The sequence below is a fragment of the Cololabis saira genome, chromosome 16 (genome assembly GCF_033807715.1).
Source record: "Cololabis saira isolate AMF1-May2022 chromosome 16, fColSai1.1, whole genome shotgun sequence".
In the NCBI taxonomy this organism is placed as follows: Eukaryota; Metazoa; Chordata; class Actinopteri; order Beloniformes; family Belonidae; genus Cololabis; species Cololabis saira.
The window spans coordinates 38,192,973-38,216,062 of NC_084602.1; the positions used below are offsets into that span (position 1 = coordinate 38,192,973).

General features: G+C 40.0%; 1 protein-coding gene and 1 long non-coding RNA gene across 4 annotated transcripts in view; one reads left to right on the forward strand and one right to left on the reverse strand.

The window, feature by feature from the left end:
• Window positions 1-23,090, reverse strand: part of sash1b (SAM and SH3 domain containing 1b) — a 155,425-nt gene that overhangs the window by 32,678 nt on the left and 99,657 nt on the right. The window contains exons 1-4 of one of the 3 annotated variants that reach the window (XM_061743927.1): window positions 17,824-17,864; window positions 7,092-7,220; window positions 5,727-5,777; window positions 3,554-3,603 (exon numbers count right to left, since the gene is read on the reverse strand). In XM_061743927.1, the coding sequence (XP_061599911.1) occupies window positions 3,554-3,603; window positions 5,727-5,777; window positions 7,092-7,136 (146 nt within the window). In that variant the 5' untranslated portion in view covers window positions 7,137-7,220; window positions 17,824-17,864. Of the gene's footprint in view, window positions 1-3,553; window positions 3,604-5,726; window positions 5,778-7,091; window positions 7,221-15,187; window positions 15,298-17,823; window positions 17,865-23,090 lie in introns of those variants that run through there. The other 2 variants (XM_061743928.1, XM_061743926.1) reach the window with 2 other exon arrangements.
• On the forward strand, window positions 17,955-18,692 carry LOC133462788 (uncharacterized). The gene is made up of 3 exons (XR_009784282.1): window positions 17,955-18,120; window positions 18,283-18,371; window positions 18,558-18,692. It is a non-coding gene; the product is annotated as an uncharacterized LOC133462788 (long non-coding RNA).

Consider the following 23,090-nt stretch of genomic DNA (forward strand, 5'->3'; position numbering starts at 1 on the left):
AGTCTTTCTGACACTCAGTCTTTCTGACACTCAGTCTTTCTGACACTCAGTGGGCGAAACCCGCTGTGAAGTCTCATCTGTGACGTCATGCGCATTCCCTCTATTGATCATCTGCATGTGTGATCTCCTCTGTTAAAAGCCTTTAACCTCTTAATCGCCATGGCCCCCTGCAGGGGGGGCGGAGCTACTGATGTCAGTCCCTGCCCACCGCAGGAAGAACCAATACCAACGTCCGGCGAACCAAAATAAGGTGGAGATTTAAAAAATAAGAAATAAGTAACCAAGAGGTTAACATATCGCCAGGAGGGAAAGACACAAGCAACGGTCTTCAGATTTCCCCTTTTCCACCAAAGAACCATTTACGTAAGCGGAGGGGGGGGAGTTATTAAGACCAAAGGCAACAGCAAGATTGGGAGACGGAGACATTTTCAACAAGAATGAATCTGGATGCAGCAAAGCATCATGGGAGGAGGAGGAGACAACCTGTCTTTTAGAGATGTGTCCACGGAGGAGCTACGTGGACAAAGTCCTGTTAGAGCAGATACCTGGATGTTGATGCAACTTTCACGCAAACGCAGAGACGTAACTGACGTTTGCAGCGACGTAATGACGTGGCTCCTCTAAATCTGGGCATACACTGTGCAATATTTTAATTAGTTTGATTCAGCCCCATCTCACACTGCACGACTAGATTGCAGAGTTCAAAAGTTCACAGCCCACGATTTATGATCTCACGCTGTACGACCTGATGCTCTGATGCTCCGTCTGCTCACACTATACGATCATAATCCTCCCGTCCGACTTCTGTTACTGGAACTCGAGGCCGGTTTTGGGGCAGGGGTGCTGTGTCCACCCAAACGTGCGTCCTGCCCACCCGATCAAAGTTACGGCGTAGGCTACGCGGCGACGCGGCAACGCACACCGTACGGTGTGTTGGTGTAACGCGGAACCAGAAATCAGGATTTAGCAATTTGTGCCATTCTGTGTGGCGATAAATGAAAAAAGATTAGACAACGCCGTGATTGGAGAAGGAATTGGTTGGGCAGACGTGGGAAATGCAGCCTTTTTTTCTGCTATTAAAACATGATTTGTAATGTGAACTTGCAACACTTTAAACTACAAATAATAGTTTTTGACGTGACATCAGAGATTGCGCATGCTCTCTGTGAAAGGATGAGGCAAATCGGGACCAGGATTTCAAACACGTTTGATTTTCTTGCGAGCACACGATTTGTGATCGGGAGCTCGTCGTGAGGTGTTAATCTCTCGTCGTTACCCCACGTTTACTGCACGAGGCACGACCAACGATTGGGTCGAAATCTGGCCCGATCCAAAAAATAGTTGCACGACTGGAAAATCGGCTCAAAACGAGCCGATAATCGCACAGTGTCTGCCCGGCTTTAGCACCCGAGCTGTGGAAAAGCAAACCGGTTCTCAGCTGGTTCAACAGTTGAACGAGTTGTGAACCAGAACCAGCTCTAGCACCGGTTTGGTGGAAAAGGGGTAAAAGAGCGTTGTAAAACCATTCCAGCTTTCCGCAGCGACAAATATTGTTCACAAGCGGGAAACATCCTGCCAATCTGGACTTCTGAGAAAACGTACCTGGAGGTCAGATCACACAACGCTCAGAGAAACAGGAAAAACAACCCCCCCTGAAGGCGTCGCACAGCGTGTTAAATGTTAAAGTTGACGCCGCATGACAGCACGTTTATTAATAGACTAAACAAGCAAAGTCTTCTTTTCTGAGGGACCGCCGCGTGAACGAAGAAGACAGCGTGACTCAGCGGTGTCTGAATAAACCGTGAGACTCCCGGAGCGACGGAGGACGAGACGAGAGCGGAGATGTTCGGCACATGTGGCAGCACCGCTCAAGCATGGAGGTGTGAGGGGGAGGATTCTCGCTAACTGCAGTTTAGCAGAAACCCCGGACGCTGTTGTGAAGCCCGTCGGCCGTCTGACTGACAGCCCAGGTTACATTTACTCCGTTACATTTACTTGAGTAAGTTTGGGGAAATGTTGTACTTTTAGGAGTAGTTTTGAATCACTATACTTTTTACTTTTACTTGAGTAGATTTGTGAAGAAGAAACTGTTCCTCTTACTCCGCTACATTAGGCTACGTTGAGCTGTTACTTTTCTCTTATCCCTTTTATCCACGTACGCGTCAATCTCATGACATCACTGGGTGATTCTTTGGGAAAAATGTTTGTTTTTGCAAGTTTTGTCACATTTACACGGACTCAAACACACACAGAGTTTCTATGAGTTCATGTTTGTTCTAGTTCTGCCTGGTTAAAAAAGAAAAGTACAAAGGCTTTACATTTTGTGCTACTTGTGCTTAATTTATTTTTTTATTCTGTTATTATTTTATTTATTTTATTATTTATTAAAGTACTTGAATTTACTTTAAGATTATTTTAATTTAAGCTATTTTGTATTAATTTTAATTTATTTTATTGATTTAATTTGCCTGAAGATGATTATTTTGTACTTTTGTCTGTTTGAATGGTTGTGTTAAAAAAATAAATCAGACGTTACTCAAGTAGTAGTTTTTTCACCAAGTACTTTTTTACTTTTACTCAAGTAATTATTTGGAAGACTACCTTTTACTCGTTAGTTATTTGATATATCGTCTTCGGCCCTTCAGATCCTGATGTTACATATTTGATACTTTTCTAAGACCCCCGACGCCAAATACATGTATTAAATAGATTTATAGAATTAAAAAAATCCTAATGAATAGATTAATAAATAAAATTACTCAACATATTCATAGAGATGCAGAAAAATTGTATGGATAAAATCCTGAATTTTTATATGTATTATTTCATCTGTCAGGCATTAGGGGGTTAAAATTCTCTGGAATTAAAAGTAACATAAAAGTAAAGTAAAACAAAATCAGCAGTACAATATTCAACCTAGAGAGTTATCAGCCTTGTTTTGTCTCTTTTAAACTTGTAAGACCGTCGATGCCGGTCTGATCTAGATTTAATTCATCTCTGACTCATTTCAGATTATATGAGAGGAAGAAAAGGTTTTATAAAAATGATTAAGAAAATAAATATCTGTAACTGTGGGGCCTTGAGAATAAAAAATAAACTGTTTTCTGGTGTCGTTGGGGCGGGGCCAGTTTCTCCCGACGACTCATCAAACATGACTCAGAGTTTCATCCCTTCAGTTCATAACGAGGTTCAGAACTAAACTTCTCTTAATAAAACCAACATGCTGCTTTCTCATAAATCATCCCCTCCATTTTTTAAATCTTACTCAGCTCTCCGAAGCTATAAAATACGAGTCATTTATTAAAACCCTTCAAAAGAAAACAATGGAGGGAAGGAAGGAAGCGTCTAGGTGACGAAGAAATGTCTCATAAATGAGATTTGGAGCTCCAGGAAGCCGAGGAAACGCACGGAGGGACGGCGGTGATACGAGACCAGTAATCATGAGTCAGCGCGCAGAAGTGACGGCTGAAATAAATCTGAGTAAAACCCCGATGATACGCAGCCGCTGAGGTTTAAACATTTGTCATCCAAGACATTTATTTGTTTTTTTTACCTTCTTTCGGTCTCTGGGGTCGACGTGCAGCTGCTGAGTCCCAGAGATTCCTGGAAGAAAAAGATGAAAATAATTTGTGAACATCAGAAACATCAGAGTTCTCACTTGGATGTCAGTTTAACTTTGTAGTGTCTTTGGGTCAAAATGACCCGATTCTTCTATCCTTCTTTCCTCCTGCTCTCTCCTTCCTTCTTCCTTTCCTCTTTTCCTCCTTTTTTACCCTCCTTTACTCCTTTTTCTTCCTACCTCCCTTCCGTCATTCGTTCCTTTATTACCTTCTTTCCATCTTTTCTCCCTTCCTTACTCCCTTTCCTACTTCCTTCCTTCTTTTCTCCTTTCTCCCTTCCTTCCATGTTTTCTTCCTTCTTTCCTTCTTTTCTCCTTTCTTCCTTACTTCCTTCTTTCCTTCCTTCCATCTTTTCTCCCTTCCTTACTCCCTTTCCTACTTCCTTCCTTCTTTTCTCCTTTCTCCCTCCCTTCCTTCTTTCCTTTCTTCCTTACTTCCTTCTTTCCTTCTTTCCTTCTTTTCTCCTTTCCTACTTCCTTCCTTAAATGAAAACACGATCTTTGGTGCTTGAAAGCTCGTCTGAGCTCAACAAACGCACCCCTGTCACTTTATCTGGCGCGGTTCGATGAGCCTGATTGGGGTTCTGTGACATCACAGACCCAGATATTTTCTGTTTTCGTCTCCTGTCGATTTCAGAGCTCGCCACATTTGTCGCACGTCTGAAGTCGGTCTGCGACCGAAATCTGCAACCGCAAATTCAAAATAAGGTCACGTGGCTGACTCCGCCCCTAAACCGGCTGCTGTGAACGGAGCTGTAGAGGCTCGGCATGTGACGTCAACGATTGTCGTCAGTTTTGTAGTAAAAAAAAAGATAAAATTGTTGATCAAAGGTGTTATTATTAATTCTGGAGTCATCTTGGGGGTTTTGAATAGTCACTCATGGAGACTCCTGCATGAACAACCACAGAAACCCCGACTCTGTACCGCTGCAACTGGCTCGGTACGTTTTGTACCGTGTAAGGGCTGTGAATGGGGAGGCTTACCACATTCTTAAAGGGCACATAAATAACTAGACCAGCGGTCGGCAACCTGCGGCTCTTTAGCGCCGCCCTAGTGGCTCCCTGGAGCTTTTTCAAAAATGTTTGACCTTTTTTTCCTTTCTTTTTTCCTTTTTTTCTATTTTTTTCCTGTTTTCCTTTTTTTCTTCCTTTTTCCTTTTTCTAATCTCAACATTTCAACTTTTTTCTCAAGATTGTACTTCCACATTAATCTTGACATTTCGACTTCTTTCTCAAAATTTCGACTTTTTTCTCAAAAATTCGACTTTTTTTCTCTAAATTTTGACTTTTTTCCTCAACATTTCAACTTTTTTTCTCTAAATTTTGACTTTTTTCTCAACATTTCAACTTTTTTCTCAAGATTTTGACTTTTTTCTCGACATTTCGACTTTTTTCTCAAGATTTTAATTCAACATTAATCTCGACATTTCGAATGTTTTTCTCGAAATTTTGACTTTTTTCTCAACATTTCAACTTTTTTCTCGACATTTCGACTTTTTTCTTGACATTTCAACTTTTTTCTTGACATTTCAACTTTTTTCTTTACATTTCGCCTTTGCCTTCACTCTAAGGCTTATACATACAAAGCTTTAAATTTTTGGCGGCTCCAGACATATTTGTTTTTTGTGTTTTTGGTCCAATATGGCTCTAAAACATTTTGGGTTGCCGACCCCTGCTCTAGACGGACTAGTGTCTGTTATATTCTGACCAAAAAATGTCATTAAAAGTATTTTGAACAAATAAAAAGACGCTCAAATACGTGTCCTTTAAGTTTGAGATGATAAAACACTTGGAAACTGTATTTTTCATGAAAATAACGCTCGTGGAGGCTGAAATGGAAAATTTGTGGTGTTTTTCAAAATAAAACTCTTGTAACTTGGCAGCAAAAGAAAAAAAGTCCCTGGGATCAGACTTGTGACACTCCCTCTCACATCAGGACGATATCAGTGCCGTTTCAAGGCCGGCGTCGGCTTCACAATCAGCCCAGTGTTCCCGCCACGGTAAACGTTACGGGGTAATGGAGCAGGCGGCTCCTCGTCCGCTATCAGCCCGTCTGCTGACGCACGGACGAGGAAACGCTGCCTCCGTCTCTGTCTCCGACACTCACCTGGATCTGAGAGCGGAGGTGCAGCGACGCGGCCGACGGGTCCTCTCTTCCCTGAAACAGAAACAGAGGAGTAAATTACAGAGTCATTGCAACATGAAATTACACATAATAGTCATGTGACTGAAGAATTTCTGGGAAAACACGGGTTGAGAAGGAGAGACTTGTTATCCCGAGTCCTCGGGGACAGATTATAAACCTCCCAAGGTTAAAGCGTAATAGTCACAACTCGAGAGGGAGGAAGGGAAAACATTTAACATCCAGACTCAGTCCAGAGTTAAAACAACCCGGCGTCTATTATTAGACGGAAAACTTTCCTTGTGAACCAAAGCAGCAAAAATAGACGACTTACGTCCAAATAAATGGTTATTAAAACCTCCGAAAAGGCTAGAAGACAAACCGAGGTCACTTTAAACTTTGCACAGACTTTTCTGCCGAGCTGCTTCTACAAGAACGGATCAATACCGGCAGTAGGGATGGGCGGTATGGACTAAAAATGTATCACGATAATTTCTGGCATTTATCCCCATAACGATAAAAATAAAAAAAACAATTCAACTCCATCTTTGTAACTATAAATCTATCTCGCTCTCAGATCCTCCATGTTTGTTACACAAAAACCTCATCAACGGGAATTGATCTCTTCCTTCCTTCCTTCCTTCCTTCCTTCCTTCCTTCCTTCCTTCCTTCCTTCCTTCCTTCCTTCCTTCCTTCCTTCCTTCCTTCCTTCCTTCCTTCCTTCCTTCCTTCCTTCCTTCCTTCCTTCCTTCCTTCCTTCCTTCCTTCCTTCCTTCCTTCCTTCCTTCCTTCCTTCCTTCCTTCCTTCCTTCCTTCCTTCCTTCCTTCCTTCCTTCCTTCCTTCCTTCCTTCCTTCCTTCCTTCCTTCCTTCCTTCCTTCCTTCCTTCCTTCCTTCCTTCCTTCCTTCCTTCCTTCCTTCCTTCCTTCCTTCCTTCCTTCCTTCCTTCCTTCCTTCCTTCCTTCCTTCCTTCCTTCCTTCCTTCCTTCCTTCCTTCCTTCCTTCCTTCCTTCCTTCCTTCCTTCCTTCCTTCCTTCCTTCCTTCCTTCCTTCCTTCCTTCCTTCCTTCCTTCCTTCCTTCCTTCCTTCCTTCCTTCCTTCCTTCCTTCCTTCCTTCCTTCCTTGACCTGAAGACAGCACAAGGGTTAAGCATGTAATGTAATTTAAGACTGTTAGACTTGTTAAGGACCCTGAAAGGAAACTGCCCTGAAAGCAGCTCATTCAGGGTGAGAGAACCGACACCTCCAGCAGAGACACGATGAGCTACTGTGTGTAAATCAGCTGAATGTTCACACTCCTCTGCTCCTGGGAGTTCAGAAGAAGAAGAAAAGAGAAGTGGGCGGTTCTTTACCATCTCGGCGTCCTGCAACAGGCGCCGCTTACGCAGCTCCTCCATCCTCTCGCAGACGTCGCTCAGCGACGTGCCGTAGTACTCCGAGTATTCCTGCGCCAGCTGGTCCAGGTTCCCCACGGAGCCATCCTGCAGCAGAGAGACACGGGGGGGTCAGACCAGGGCTGGGCGATATATATCGAGATTTTAATATATATCGATATATTTTAAAACAAGATATGGTACGAGACAATATCGTTTATATCGATAAAGCTTATTTTGTGCCAAATTGACTGAACATCAACGCTGACCCCTCGCGCTGGCAAAAAAGTACCTTTGTGTGCTGAAACCTGACAGTGTTGACAGTTTAGTTTTCCTGGCACAAAATCTGTAAAATGTGTTGACTTGTTGTAATTATTTGAGATTTGCTCAAAGAGATGCAATATCTGTTTACATGTTTTATTTGAGATTTGCACAAATGTTTTGTTATTTGCACAACTGTCAACCTCAGTGGAAAAGTCTGCCTGTTACTGTCTACATTGTATTAATTGCACAGTGTATTTTAATTTAATTGTTATGCAGGAAAGGGATATTTGTTTTATTTTATTCAAGAAGCATTTTTATTCTATATATGCAGGCACTTTATTTTTATTTCATTTGTTTTATACATTTTGATATTGTGCAGACCTCTGTTAATAAAGGAACCTGTGTGACATTTGGCACGAGGCTTTGTATTAAAACTGACTGTTTTTTTAAGGGTTTGCCTCAGAAAAAAATGACACTAACAGAGATGCTAACAGAGATGCTATGCTATAATGCTTTGGGGGAAACCCCAATTATGTCACAGAAAAAATATCGATATATATCGAGTATCGCCATTTAGCTAGAAAATATCGAGATGTGACTTTTGGTCCATATCGCCCAGCCCTAGGTCAGACGCTTGGCCCCGCCCACATCTGGGGACCACTCCCATCACCCCTGTTGAGCCGCATTTTGTAATAACGATGCATTTTATAATAAACCTCCAAAATGTAATAACTTTGTCATTTCATTTTGTAATAAACTGCCGCATTTTGTAATATATATATCCTTTATTTATTCCAAGAGTGACCTGGCCAAAATGGCAGCATAAAAACAATACAACAATACATACAAACACAGACAGTCAGTCACACATTCCGGGGAAACAATAGTAAATAGTAACATTTACACAACGGGGCAGTCACAAGAACCGAGAGAGCTAATTTCTCTGTCTTTTAAAATAGATTTGAATTCACCCAAGGAAACTAGATCAACCAATTTCAAATCCTCCTGCATCATTCCAGGTTGACGGGTAAGAAAACCTGAAAGCCTTTTTACCCAGTTCAGTTCTGGCTCTCTGGACCATTTGAATAAAGTTCTGTGAGCGCAGGTTCATAATGGCTGACGTTTCTACACGTGTGCACGCACAAATATGTAGGGAGACGTCCCAAAATGGATTTATAAATAAAAGCCAGCCAGTGGGAGAGTCTACGGAGGCAAAGAAGGACAAAAACAGTGATGTACCTGAAAGCTTCAACCGGTGATAAAACGCAAAGCACAATGATACAGTATCTAATTTCTTTAAATATTGCTCAGGAGTTCATAAAAAGCAGATCGCCATAGTCCAACAAGGGTAAAAAAGTTGTAATAAACTACCCCAACGCATTTTGTAATAAATTTTGCTGCATTATTTAATAATAAGTTATTACATTTCGAGAAGATTATTACAAAATGCACTTGCAACTTTTTTATTCTCTAGAAAATGTAATAACATGGTGCATTATGTAATAACAATTCTAAAGCATAGTTTATTTGTTTGTTATTGGTCTATATAATTCCAAACTTCAAACAGGCAACTGAAGTTATATTTGGAGTTTTATACATAGATTTATTGGGCTACATAGCTCTGAGGGAAATTGCATAAAAAACAACAAAAGTCACTCATGTATAAATTCATTGTTAAACAAACAACAATAGGTATTAGTACATAATGCAGTGGTTCTCAAATGGGGGTACGTTAAGACACTCCAGGGGGTACGTGAGATTTTAAAATATACATATATTTAAAAAGTAGCATCCATGCAAAAATCCTTTAAAAATAAATATTTCATAAATAATTGAGGAAAATATAAGTCTAAATTCATAAAATGAATTCTATCTTCAGGAGTAGGCTATTCTACTTATTACCCTAAAACCCCAGAGTATCCCCCACACCAGGATGGCTCCACCTAACCTGTCAATCACCTGGCTTCACCTGTCAATCACTTGGACCAACGATGGAGTCGTGGTTGAAGCGTAGCAGCAATATTTTTATGTTTAATAAATCAGTTACTGATGGCACAGTGCTCTGTTTTAGGTCTTTTTTTTTACAGCCAAAAGTGTTTTGCGCTGGTTAGGGGGTACTTGGCTGAAAAAATATTTCACAGGGGGAACATCACTGAAAAAAGGTTGAGGAACACTGACATAATGCACCATGTTATTACATTTCCTAGAAAATAAAAAAGTTGCAAGTGCATTTTATAATAATCTTCTCAAAATGCAATAACAAAATGTGTTACAAAATGGGACAGTTTATTACAAAACCCGGCTCATCACCCCCATCACCCGCCAGGAAGTGCAGATACGGCAGCGTGAGATAAGGCGGCCCCGGGGGGTGATGTTAACCCCCGTCCTCACCGGCGTGACATCTCCCTGGGACGTGACCCCCCCCCCGCCCCATAAATCACTGCAGAGACGAGTCCTCGTCCTGACACCCCAACCCCCCCCCAGTCCTGGACCCTCGGGTTTCCTCCGATTGTACGACCCAACCTTTACAACCCAACCTGACTCACTGCATTTCTGCTGAGTGTGTGTGTGTGTGTGTGTGTGTGTGTGTGTGTGTGTGTGTGTGTGTGTGTGTGTGTGTGTGTGTGTGTGTGTGTGTGTGGGGGGGGGGGGGGGGTCTCTGTCAGCCTGGATTTAGACCTAAAAGTGGGACATGGTCTTGAAAAAACCCCATTCATCATTATCCGTCTTTGTGTCTTCGGGTCGAGTCGTGAAAACAAAAGTGTTCTTGTGTCGACAGAAACAGAATCGGATCTTCTGACAGTATTTTCACGCACAAATCCAACGAGCTTTAACACGGTCTTATGAACTAGTCACCCGGGACGTAAATGACCTCTAACGACCTTTAATGACCTGTAATGATGTTCTGAGACGACACCCCGACGTCTGTGTTTAGTTACAGATGTAGAGGTGACGTCTTTCTCAAACAATCACCTTTTATCTAACATCAGCTCTGAAGACGTCCAGAGGCGTCAAGTAACGAAGTACAAATACTCCATTACTTACTTAAGTAGAAATTTTGGTTATCTATACTTCACTGGAGTAATTATTTTTCAACTACGACTTTTTACTTTTACTCCTTACATTTTCACGCAATTATCTGTACTTTTTACTCCTTACATTTTAAAAACAGCCTCGTTACTCTATTTCATTTGGGCCTTTAATAAAAACTATCCAGTTAAATTGCTCCATCCGGATAGAGTGAATTTGGTTGTGGTTGTTTCAGATGTTCTTGTCCAGTTTTGTTCTTACATCCGTTCCCTCAGATTCCTGCAACTAAACTTGGATGTACATTCCAATAAAGGTTAGGATAAATGATAACATGAACATGAAGTTTGACTTTTTGCACCATTACAATACTTATAGGCAACTAGTCATCATATCTGCTGCTCTCTGAAACACATGTTAATGCTCAATAGTACACATATATGCTTCTTTAATATATTTATATTAACACATGTTAATGCTCAATAGTACACATATATGCTTCTTTAATATATTTACATTATACTAAGATGCATTCATTTTCAATGGCTTTTGTCCTTAATGGCTTTTTTCCCCTTACATTACTTTTACTTTTATACTTTAAGTAGTTTTGATACCAGTACTTTTATACTTTTACTTGAGTAAAAAACTTGAGTTGATACTTCAACTTCTACAGGAGTATTTTTAAACTCTAGTATCTATACTTCTACCTGAGTAATGAATGTGAATACTGAAGACACCTCTGAAGACGTCTGATCGGACTGCCGTGTTTTGGTTGCTGTGGTTACCATGGTAACATCAACCACAGCTTTTCGAAGTCGAAGTCCCTGGAGGTTTTGTGACTTTGAGCCGGATAAAAGATAAAAGTTTCCTGTCTGCTCGTCTCCAAACGACCGACTCAGGTGGGATTAAAACTATTTTGCGAAATAGGAGAAATAATAGAAATAAGGGAGGTCATTTAAGGTGGAATTTTTACTTCACAAATCGCAGACGTCCTCTGTGATTGTTACAGAGACAGTGTTTCCAGCATCAATAACCCTTTTAAAACCTGAATATTAGCAATAACCCGAATTTGCACGGCCATGTAAACACCAATAACTCTTTTGAATAACCCGAATTTGCTCATATTCGGGTTTTTAAAAACCTGAATATGACCCCTGGGTTACTCCTTTTCTAACTGAATAATGGGTCATGTAAACACCAAACAGAATATCCCCATCAAACGGAACAGGAATTTGTTTTCTGCTCATGCTCTGTTCACAAGGAATCCTGGTCTTTTGAGTCCAGGAAGTTTTTCTAAACACGGAGAAACCAAGACCAGGAGGAGACTAATCACTTCATAAATGTAATGAAGGATATGAACATTTCTGCATTTGTAGACGGTAGAAAGTACCGGGATAGAAGATTTACAAGAAGGTGAGAGAAAAGTTGTGCAAAGCAGCATTTGTTTTGAATTTGGATACAGGAAGAAGAAGAGGAAATGACGGTAATTGTGTCATGATGTTCTCCGTGCGTCGCTGGTTTGATCCAGATATTCTGAATGATTAATTACCATGTAAACGGAATATTCTGAATGTTTCAGTAACCGGAATATTAGCAATAACCCGAATTTTGACTGCATGTAAACGTAGTCAAAGGCTGCAGGTCCCCAGATCGTTTAATGAGCCTATAGGACCAACCCGTCTCCAGCCGTCCAGCGATACGTCTTGAATAAAGGCGGTTTCTGTCGGAACCAGCTGGAAATGACGGTGTGAGGAGTGAGAAAGTGGACCTGAGGAAAACATGAAGGCGGGAAAACCAAGACACACATTTCAGGAGTCAGGTGACGCCAGCGGATACAGATGTGAGGAACAAAGAAACAACACCCGGCTTTAAAATCTGAGGTTTAAAACATCGGGACGCGACCCCGAAACCCGGGACCCGCCGGTCAGAGCTGGTAGAGGAGCCAAAAATTGTACTCAAGTAAAAGTACTGTTACTTCAGAATAATATGACTCAAGTAGAAGTAAAAAGTAGTCATCCAAATAATTACTTGAGTAAAAGTAAAAAAGTACTTGGTGAAAAAACTACTCAAGTACTGAGTAACTGTTGAGTAACGTCTGATTTATTTTTTTAACACAACCATTCAAACAGACAAAAGTACAAAATAATCATCTTCAGGCAAATTAAATCAATAAAATAATAAAATAAATTAAAATTATATTTAATAAAAAATAGCTTAAATTAAAACAATCTTAAAGTAAAGTCAAGTACTTTAATAAATAATAAAATAAATAAAATAATAACAGAATAAAAAAATAAATTAAGCACAAGTAGCACAAAATTTCAAGCCTTTGTACTTTTCTTTTTTAACCAGAACTAGAACAAACATGAACTCATAGAAACTCTGTGTGTGTTTGAGTCTGTGTAAATGTGACAAAACATGCAAAAACAAACATTTTTCCCAAAGAATCACCCAGTGATGTCATGAGATTGACGCGTACGTGGATAAAAGGGATAAAAGAAAAGTAACAGCTCAACGTAGCCTAATGTAGCGGAGTAAGAGGAACAGTTTCTTCTTCACAAATCTACTCAAGTAAAAGTAAAAAGTATAGTGATTCAAAACTACTCCTAAAAGTACAACATTTCCCAAAACTTACTCAAGTAAATGTAACTCATTACTACCCACCTCTGCCCACCGGGCCCAGAAGTGCAGAACATGTTCCACACGGTAAGAATTTGTCATCTTGCGGTAAAAATGATAAAAAGAAAGAAAGAAAGAAAGAAATGAGCCGGAAATAAAGAAGGAAAGAAAGAAAGAAAAAAAGGAGCCTGAAAGAAAGAAAGAAAGAAAGAAAGAAAGAAAGAAAGAAAGAAAGAAAGAAAGAAAGAAAGAAAGAAAGAAAGAAAGAAAGAAAGAAAGAAAGAAAGAAAGAAAGAAAGAAAGAAAGAAAGAAAGAAAGAAAGAAAGAAAGAAAGAAAGAAGGATAAATCCCCGTTGATACGTGTTCGTGTAACAAACATGGCGGATCTGAGTCATTCCAGTTTTGCAGTACAGGTGTAACTCATTTAATTGGTTTTTATCAATTCAATGTAATTGTTGTATTTTAGTAGTATTTAGTATCTTTTAGAGCAGTGTTTTGGCTCCAAAGACTGAATGTGGTGATAGATTTATAGTTACAAAGGTGGAGTTGAATTGGTATTTTTTTTATCGTCATTTTTATCGTTATCGGGATAAATGCCAGAAATTATCGTGATAAATGTTTTAGTCCATACTGCCCATCCCTAATAGGTCGTACAAGAGCTGTTGGAAAAACGAATCTTTAGTCCTCCGAAGCCACGCCCCTAAAAACACCTCAGGCGATCAATCAATCTGACGAATGTGCTTCTTAAAAAACCTCCGACCCGTTGGGAGTCGTTCCTGGAAGACGGGTCACCGAGTTGAACCGTTTATCAGCAACTTCCTCGCTTAACAAAGACCTGATAACTGCTGTCTTTCCTCCTTGGCATTGTGTTAACACACACCATCAGCAAATGGACAAAACCTCCGCTTTTATCACGTCATTTGGTCCATTTGAGTTACAGCCACTGGTCCCGCCCTCCGAATTCTGTCTTTGATTCTTCTCAAGTTTGTGGTTTTGTTGAATAAATAGATTAAATATATTTAAATACCATCTGAAGTTGCACTAACCTGACTTCTAGACCTGCCAGGGACCCACTTTCATCCCTAAATCATGTCCAGACATGCAAAACCTCGGAACCAACGAGGGGGCGGGGCTTCTTTTCATCCACTCTACAGGTCATTATGGGATAATCAGAGACACAAAAGGCTCCAACAAAGCAAGTGAGCATCTCCCAGTAATCCGATTACTTAAACCCAGACACACACTTTGGTCTTTGTCAGGAAGTGTCAAGCTTGTTTTCTCAAAGATAAAAAATTTCCATTTTTCTAGTAGATTTTGACCCCCAATGAAAGTTTCCCATCGAATAGTTGTTGAAACTTGGCTTTAAAGTTCCTGTAAAGTTTGACTTTAAAGGCAGGGTTTCTACAGTTTGACCACGGTCAATCTAAGACTTTTTAAATACCATTTTCAAACAAAAAAGAATCAGAATCAGAAAAAAAGACAGACACTAAGAAATCCAGTGCTGATTTCGAGGTTGCCAGATCTGACAGGTTCCAGCCCAGACACGATGTAAAACCCTCCGAAATACTGAAAAACCAGCCCGAATCAGACATTCTCTATGTTAAAACCGTCAATTATTAAATGCATAACACATTTCAACACCACTAAATTGTCAAAAAAAGTTCAGACTCCAAACAAAGACTAAAGCACATAAAATATCAGTGAGTTTTATACTTTTCTCTGCCATAATGGAAAACTTTTTGTTAATAATTTCTCCCAAATATTTAGTAAAAACCAGGAAAAGCAGCTCAAATATATATTTTTCAACCCAATTGGGCTGAAACTTGCCCAATCTGGCAACACAGATTTAGATTCTCCTCAAAATGGTGAAATAAACTCTGATTTGGTCAGACATTCTCTATGTTAAAACCCTAAATTATTAAATGCATCATACATTTCAAGCTTCACAACACACCTAAATAGCCCAAAAAAAGGTTGAGTCTCCAAACAAAGACTACAATTAAATGGACTAGATTAAAGCAAATAAAATATCTGTCAGTAAGAAGCAGTTTCACTTTTTAAGTTCAATTACATGCAGAAAGACAATTTTATAAGAAAATATTATTATTATTAGTCATTTTTTTAAAGATAGACTTGGTTAAAGTCTGGTTAGGTTAAAACCTACCGCAAGAGGAGAAGGATCTCAGCAGGAGCGTCTGCAGCCGCCCGGAGAAACTAAACAGCCTGAACACAGAATCCGTGCCCTGGAGTGACTCGGGCCGAGGGGAGGAGACTGATAAATGTAGGAAGAAGAGAGTCTGTCCCTCATGTTTCTGCTGCGTCAGTGACAGCCATCCCCGGCCTTCCTGTTGTTAAACATTATATCATCGTGGTCATGGCGCGTCCGTCGTGCCAGACGCCCGGAGTTATTCTGCGCTCATGATGATCTGGGCCGGAGAAGAGGCCCATTCATGGCTAAATGACCTGCCCTCGGGTCAGAAACCCCCCCCTCCTCCCAAAGCCCTGGCTGCTGTTCATATTCCCCAGAAACGGGACGGACTGCGAGGCTGCTGCTGCTCCGACCGCCACGGTTCACATAAACGGCTCTTTGTGACGCAGACACATGATGTTCCAGCGGCTCCTTGGACGCGCTCCGGGACCAGGACGCATGCCATCCATATTAGCTTTTTTTATTTAATATATAATGTTTTTTAGTTTTTTTTATAATTAATATAAAAATATGAGAGGGGGGGCCTTTTCTCATTAAAATGAATTGGAACTAGTACTGTCCTGGACAGGGGTGGGCAAAAATATTGATACGGCAATATATCGCGATACATAGTCTCCCGATACGATATCGATATTCAATGTATGTATCGCGATATATTGCCGTATCAATATTTTTGCCCACCCCTAGCTGCACTTTATTTTGTGATTTCAGTGTGGGTGAGACACTGCATTTTATTTTTGTCATTTTAAGTCAGGGGCAAGTAGCTGTACTGTATTTTTGTGATTTCAATTTCAGTGTGGCTGAGACACTGCATTTTATTTTGAGTATTTTGTACCTAAGAATAATGCACACACTGCACTTTTCATTGTGTTTCAGTGTGTTTTTTCATGCAAATATGTTGCATAATTAAAATGGAAAGTTTGAATTACATTGTTTTGACTCAGTCTGTCCAATGCATTATCACTATCATCTGATGTACATATATACAACTTGGATTTTAAGATGTGTAATGCATTTTTAAATTTTTCGGTGAACTATGTAGATTATCGGGATATATCGGGATATATCGCATTATCGGGATATCGCAATTTGTATCGTATCGTGGCTCAAGTATCGTGATGCGTATCGTATCGTGAGGTCCTTCCCAATACCCACCCCTAGTCCTGGAACTAGAACTGCCCGGTGTCGTGCCAAAAAGTGATTGCCTGCCAGAATCTGATTTCTCTCCTGAAAATGGGTCTTTTTACCTGCCAAAAATTGATTGAAGGCCAAATACAGTTAATGAAAGGTTGTTTCTGCCTAAATATGATTTGATCTCATTCCTGAGCTTCATAATATAAACACTAGAGCTCACAGGATTGCTTTTAACTCTTTTAAAGGACCATTACAACACAAAATAGGCATTTTCACCTGCCAAAAATTGATATAAGGCCAAATACAGTTAATGAAAAGTTGTTTCTACCTAAATATGACTTGATCTCATTCTTGAGCTTCATAATCTGAAAATCTGACGTTTTAGCGCTATCGCTAAACGGGCTGCTGTGCGCGCTCCCGCGGCCAGAAATCTGAAGAAATCAGATTCTGGCAGGCAATCACTTTTTGGCACGACACCTGGAATCAGAACTGAAGTGGAACCAGTACTGACCTGGAATCAGAACAGAACTGGAACTCACCTGGACCAGGGCTGAACTGGAACTAGAACTGAGATAGAAACTCGCAAGCGGATGGAAAACAAAAGTATTAGGACTGGTCTCTTTTAATCTGACAGACAATTTGATGCGGAAAAAATGGAATTTCTTCCCATGGTTCTGTGCGCGTCCCCGAGCGCCAGCAGGGCGCATGAGGCACCGACCGCAGGTCGGGAGCGCGCAGCATCACGGGAGCGCGCATGCAGCATCACGGACACAGAAGCTCCACATGTGTGAGCGCGTGTACGAGTCCTGTACTTCTTTATAAAACCATTCTGGGTCATAATAAGTTTTAACAAAAGGAAAAATAAGGCTTACCAGCCAAGGATGTTGGTTTATAATAATAATAATAATAATACATTTTATTTGTAAAGCATAATCTCAAAGTGCTACAGATACAAAATAAACAAAAAGGACTAAAATCAAGACACATAAAAAACCAGAAGTAAAAGCATAAAAGCACAGAGACAATAAAAACATCTATAAAAGACCAGGGAAAGACTTCCTGAACAGAAAAGTCTTCAGCCCCTTTTTAAAACAGACTTTTAAAAAAGGGTCTGAAGGGGCTTGTGGCTCATTTTAACCCATTTACAGCCTCCTTATCATCATGATGTGCCATGATGGGTCACGGATAACTCAGCTCTTCTAGGAGTTTTCAATCTGCACTAATCCAAACGTTTTAAACATCCCTGGATCGTGCCATGATGACACATGAATCATGTTAAACTGGGAGTTGCTCTGAAAACTTCTCTGAAAACTTCCTCGGGAGTTCCAGGTTTTCATGAGGGGACTTAAAGAGCAATAATAATAAGAAAAAGCAACTACAACACAAATAACAGGTCGGGATAACTGTCGTGAAACGGTTGTATGAAATAAAGATCCAGAGGATGGAAATAGACTCACCACAAGCCGCTGCAGGAGACGCGCGTCGGCGCAGATCTGCTGCTGCGCTCCGGCTGGAAACTTAACTCACCAGCCGGGGGAGGGAGCACCGAGGCCGGGGGAGGGAGCACCAGGGCCGGGGGAGGGGAGAAGGGTCCAGCTGCAGGCTCGGAGGCTGCAGTTCCAGGACCCGCAGTTTCAGGACCCGCAGTTCCAGGACCCGCAGTTTTTGCAACAGCGCAACTCAATGAATTGGAGTTGTCATTGCAGGTTTGCAGGTCGCAGATTGCAGATTGTATCCGGACTTCGATGACGAACGTAAGTAACATGTCAAGTTATAAGTTGTTATGTTCTCTCATTTACTAGATGCATATAACTATAAAATATATCTATATCGGTAGACTGGAATAGATTTTTAAAAATAGATTTTTGAAAATACTAATACATTTATTGATACATTAAATTACATTTCTCTTATAGGCTATCATTTATGGTCTTGCGTGGACACATAACGTGCCCGTGCTTCAGGCGGAACAGCTGTTCCTTGCTGGGCAACCCTTACATCCAAGGTGAGAGAATAAAATATAAATATATTTCTAACAGAATGACATTAAGTCTTAATCAATTTATGCAATGCGTTACATACTATAATTAAGAAATGTGCATAATTATTGTAATTCCTGTAGCACTTAATGTTTTAAATGTTAAACACATTTCTGTCAATAAAGCTGTGATTTTTATGTCTACTATTTCAGTGAAAGGGAGGAATTTAAAAGGAAGCTCCAAAAACAACTGCTCCAACAAGGGAGACACTGAGGGAGATTTTTTGGGTTGCTTTTGGTCTGTATAAAGTTGAAATAATGTGTGTGTGTGTGTTTGTGTGTGTGTGTATAAAATAAAATAAAAAATATGATTGGAAAAAGAGTTTGTGAATTTGATGGGGAAACATTTAAAGTCTTAAAAAATAGACATGGGTCATTTAATGTGTTTAGATTAAGATTTATGCTAGAATAGAAATGTAGGTTCCTTTGATATATTGTTTGACTTCAGAAAGGCTTCCATAAAACCTGCTGCAGTGTACTACCTAATCTTGTAATAGGAAATCATAATTATCTGTCTCAAATTATACATTGTAGGGTCTATGAATTTGATGTTTGAGAATGTGTAGGAACCCTGGTTGTTAATATTAATCATTTGATTATATTACAAATATAGAGACATAATCTTAAATCTGCCCTTAGAGGCCCAGCTGTGTGCCTTTCAAACCTTATAAATATCTCAATAGTATCTGGCCAAATATGATTCCATCTTAAGTTTACCTGTAATGAGATAATTATGCTGATCACAAATTTGCAATTTGTTTGCAACTCTTAGCAACCTATTTGATTTGTATTGCAGAGTAGGCTGTTCAAAGTAATTAATATTTGGTTGGAGTAAACCAATGTACTTGTTAACTATTATTATTTGTTTATCAACTCCATACAAAGTAATAATTTGACGGGATTAACCTCAAGAAATCAAAATATTTGTTAATTATCCTTGTTTATTTACTACACATGAAGTAAAAGTATTAATCTGGTGGAATAAACCTTTACACATAAAAATGCTTGTTTATTAATTATCCGTACCTGATTATTAACTTAAACAAGCTTTAAATAAGAATTTCTAACTAAAACTTTAAAAAAGTTATACTTCAATTCATCATGTTAAGTAATCTTTTGGCGTAATAAACGTTTAATTTGCAAAACTGAAGGTCCTGGAACTGCGGGTCCTGGAACTGCAGCCTCTGCAATGACAACTCCAATCCACTGAGTGGCGCTGTTGCATAAAACTGCGGGTCCTAGAACTGCGGGTCCTGAAACTGCGGGTCCTGGAACTGCAGCCTCCGAGCCTGCAGCTGTATACTATTGGGGGAGGGAGCACCGAGGAGGGCACGGGGGGGGGGCATGTCCAGCACCAGCATGCATAGACATGTCTCCTCCTCCTTCCATGGAGCTGCTGTGATACGTCAACTTCGCCGCCATATTGGATGTTCAAGACTGCGTAAACTAATACAAGTAAATGGACTTATTTTCATAAAGCGCCTTTCTACAAAGAAATGTACATTTTACGTCTCATTTATTCATTCACACACGCACTAATATACTTGGGAAACAGTTAGGCACCAAATATAATATATTTAATTTTCTCAGATGGCAAAAATAAGAACTTTATTGATCCCACATAGGAGTAATTCATGTTATATCAGTTATAGAGAACAAGGTAGTGCCGAAAAACAATATATATCCCCCTCACAAAAATAAGAAAAATAGAGAAACATATTTTCTCATTAACAAAACATGTTATTTTATTGTCTGAAAAATGGTTCAAATGTTGTTTTGTTGTCTGAAAAATGATTCAAATGTTATTTTATTGTCTGGAAAATGGTTCAAATGTTATTATATTGTCTGAAAAATGGTTCAAATGTTATTTTATTGTGTGAAAAATGGTTCAAATGTTATTTTATTGTCTGAAAGATTGTTCAAATGTTATTTTGTCTGAAAAATGGTTCACATGTTATTATATTGTCTGAAAAATGGTTCAAATGTTATTTTATTGTCTGAAAAATGGTTCAAATGTTATTATATTGTCTGAAAAATGGTTCAAATATGTTATTTTGTTACTTGAAATTTTTAAAATATGTTTTGTTGATGAGAAAATATGTTTCTCTATTTTTCTTATTTTTGTGAGGGGGATATATATTATTTTTCGGCACTACCTTGTTCTCTATAGCTGATATAACATGAATTACTCCTATGTGGGATCAATAAAGTTCTTATTTTTGCCATCTGAGAAAATTAAATATATTATATTTGGTGCCTAACTGTTTCCCAAGTATATTAGTGCGTGTGTGAATGAATAAATGAGACGTAAAACGTAAATGTCTTTGTAGAAAGGCGCTTTCTGAAAATAAGTCCATTTACTTGTATTAGTTTACAGCGCAGTCTTGCCACATCCAATATGGCGGCGACGTTGACGTATCAGCAGCAGCTCCATGGGGCGGATACGTTTATATGTCTATGCCAGCATGCATAAATTCCAGCTGCTTTGAGGTGGAGGGGGTGGAGGGGGTGGGGCAGCTGGGTGGAGCCCGGATCTCCAGCTGCGGCCCCCGGGGACCAGCTGACTCACGGGGGGGTGGAAGTGTTGCTGGGGGGGAATCTTTACCAAACCCTCCTCTAACCAACCGGAAAACTCTAAACTAGTCAGGTGCGGATCATTACAATAAATAAATCAATCTATACAATAGGTTCTCAAACTAAAATATTGATACTTTTGATGGTAATTTATGGTAATGTATATCATTAACAGGAAACTGAACTGGAATCAGTACTAAACTGGAACTAGAACTGAACTGGCCAGTAAGCACTTAACTATTCAGATTTTGTCTAAATGAGACGCTGCTGGTAGGAACTACTTCTCATTTTATAGTAGTTTTTGTTTTTATTTATTATTCTCTTATTTATTTTAAGGGTTTTATTGTTTTACTTAGGAACCTCTTAGGGAGGTTTTTCTCCCACTAGGGGAGTTTTTACCTGCCATTGTTTATGTAATAACTGCTCGGGGGTCATGTTCTGGGTATGGGTCTCTGGAAAGCGTCTAGAGACAACTTTTGTTGTATTAGACACTATATAAATAAAATTGAATTGAATTGAATTGAATCTTTTTTTAGTGATGGAAACACCTTTTTCAAACACTCAGTATACTTCTGACTTTAAAATAAGTGGCTAAATAAGTGACTCTGATGTATTGTATTCTTTAACTGTCTAAAATAGATTTACCGGCACATCAGAATCAGAAAGAAGTTTATTGCCAAGTAGTTTAACACACCCAAGGAATTTGTTGTGGTGACTGGTGCAATACAAAAGAGCAAATAATGTTAAAAGAAAAAATGTACAACAACTTGGTTCTAAAGTGCCGGAGTAATTAGTCTGTAGGGGGGAAAAAAATGTACATGAGGTGACATTAGATGTATTTGCACAATATATCGGTATCGAATCTGTATCGCCAGTACCAGCCTGAATTTTACCTAATATTGGATTGGAAACGATATCGATGGTATCGAACATCACTACTTTAATCACATATCAGGCTGAATAAAAGAAAGAGAAAGTCTTCAACTCTTTCACGGTCGTGCAGGTGAACCGGTGCAGCTTCGCCAGCAGGGGGCAGCAGACACCAACCTCCGAGTCCCAGTCAGGGATCGAGCTGAAGGAGCAAACACGGTCCAGGGTGAACTTAATATTTCAGAGGGAAACAGAAGTGCAGTTTTCCTGCCGTCTGAGCCACTTTTGTGCGTCCTGCCATGTTTTAAGATGTGTTTTAAGACGTGTTTGGAGACGTGCATCATGCACCGGGGTGGTGACCTCCTTTCCTCCAAGCCTGAGTCAGGGATTAAGTGCCGGGAGATAAATGTCAGTGTCTTTGTCCCACTGTGATCACGCCTGGTGTTTCTCCTCAGCTGCTGACCGCTGACCTGAGGACGGAGGGAGGCTGCAGATGGACAGAGATGGAGGAGATGGAGGGGATGGAGGGGATGGAGGAGATGGAGGAGATGGAGGGGATGGAGGAGATGGAGGAGATGGAGGGGATGGAGGAGATGGAGGGGATGGAGGAGATGGAGGGGATGGAGGGGATGGAGGGGATGGAGGGGATGGAGGGGATGGAGGAGGGCTACGCTCCACGCCTTGTGTGGCAGAAAAGACTGAGTGGCAGCGTAAACCTTCAGTTTGAGCAACTGGAAAACATCTAAAATGTTACAGAGCTGTTGTGCGATCGACTGTACTCATAGATTTAGCAAGAAATCAGAGTTATCGTTTTACAGACAAATGGATCGCTGCAATTCTCAGAAACAACTGGATTCCAGGCACCGAAACATGGATTTGTGGTTCCAATTTTGTATCAGGTAATGTTGGATTTTTGGGTAGCTAACGTTAAACAGTCAAATCATAAAGTTTGGTGTCCTCATCACTTTAATTTCACCAACAAATCCTGCCTTGAAGTCGGATCAAGCGTCAAGACTTTTGTAAGCCTTCAAGCTTTTCTTCGTGTATTTCCCCGGCGTAGAAATTAAGTACATATAAATATCAGGAAACTGGACTCGTGGCCAAATATTAATGTCCATGGACCACTGGTTCTTGGTAACTGTACCAAATATTATGTGTCCATGGACCACGGGTTCTTGGTAACTGTACCAAATATTAATGTCCATGAACCACTGGTTCTTGGTAACTGTACCAAATATTAAT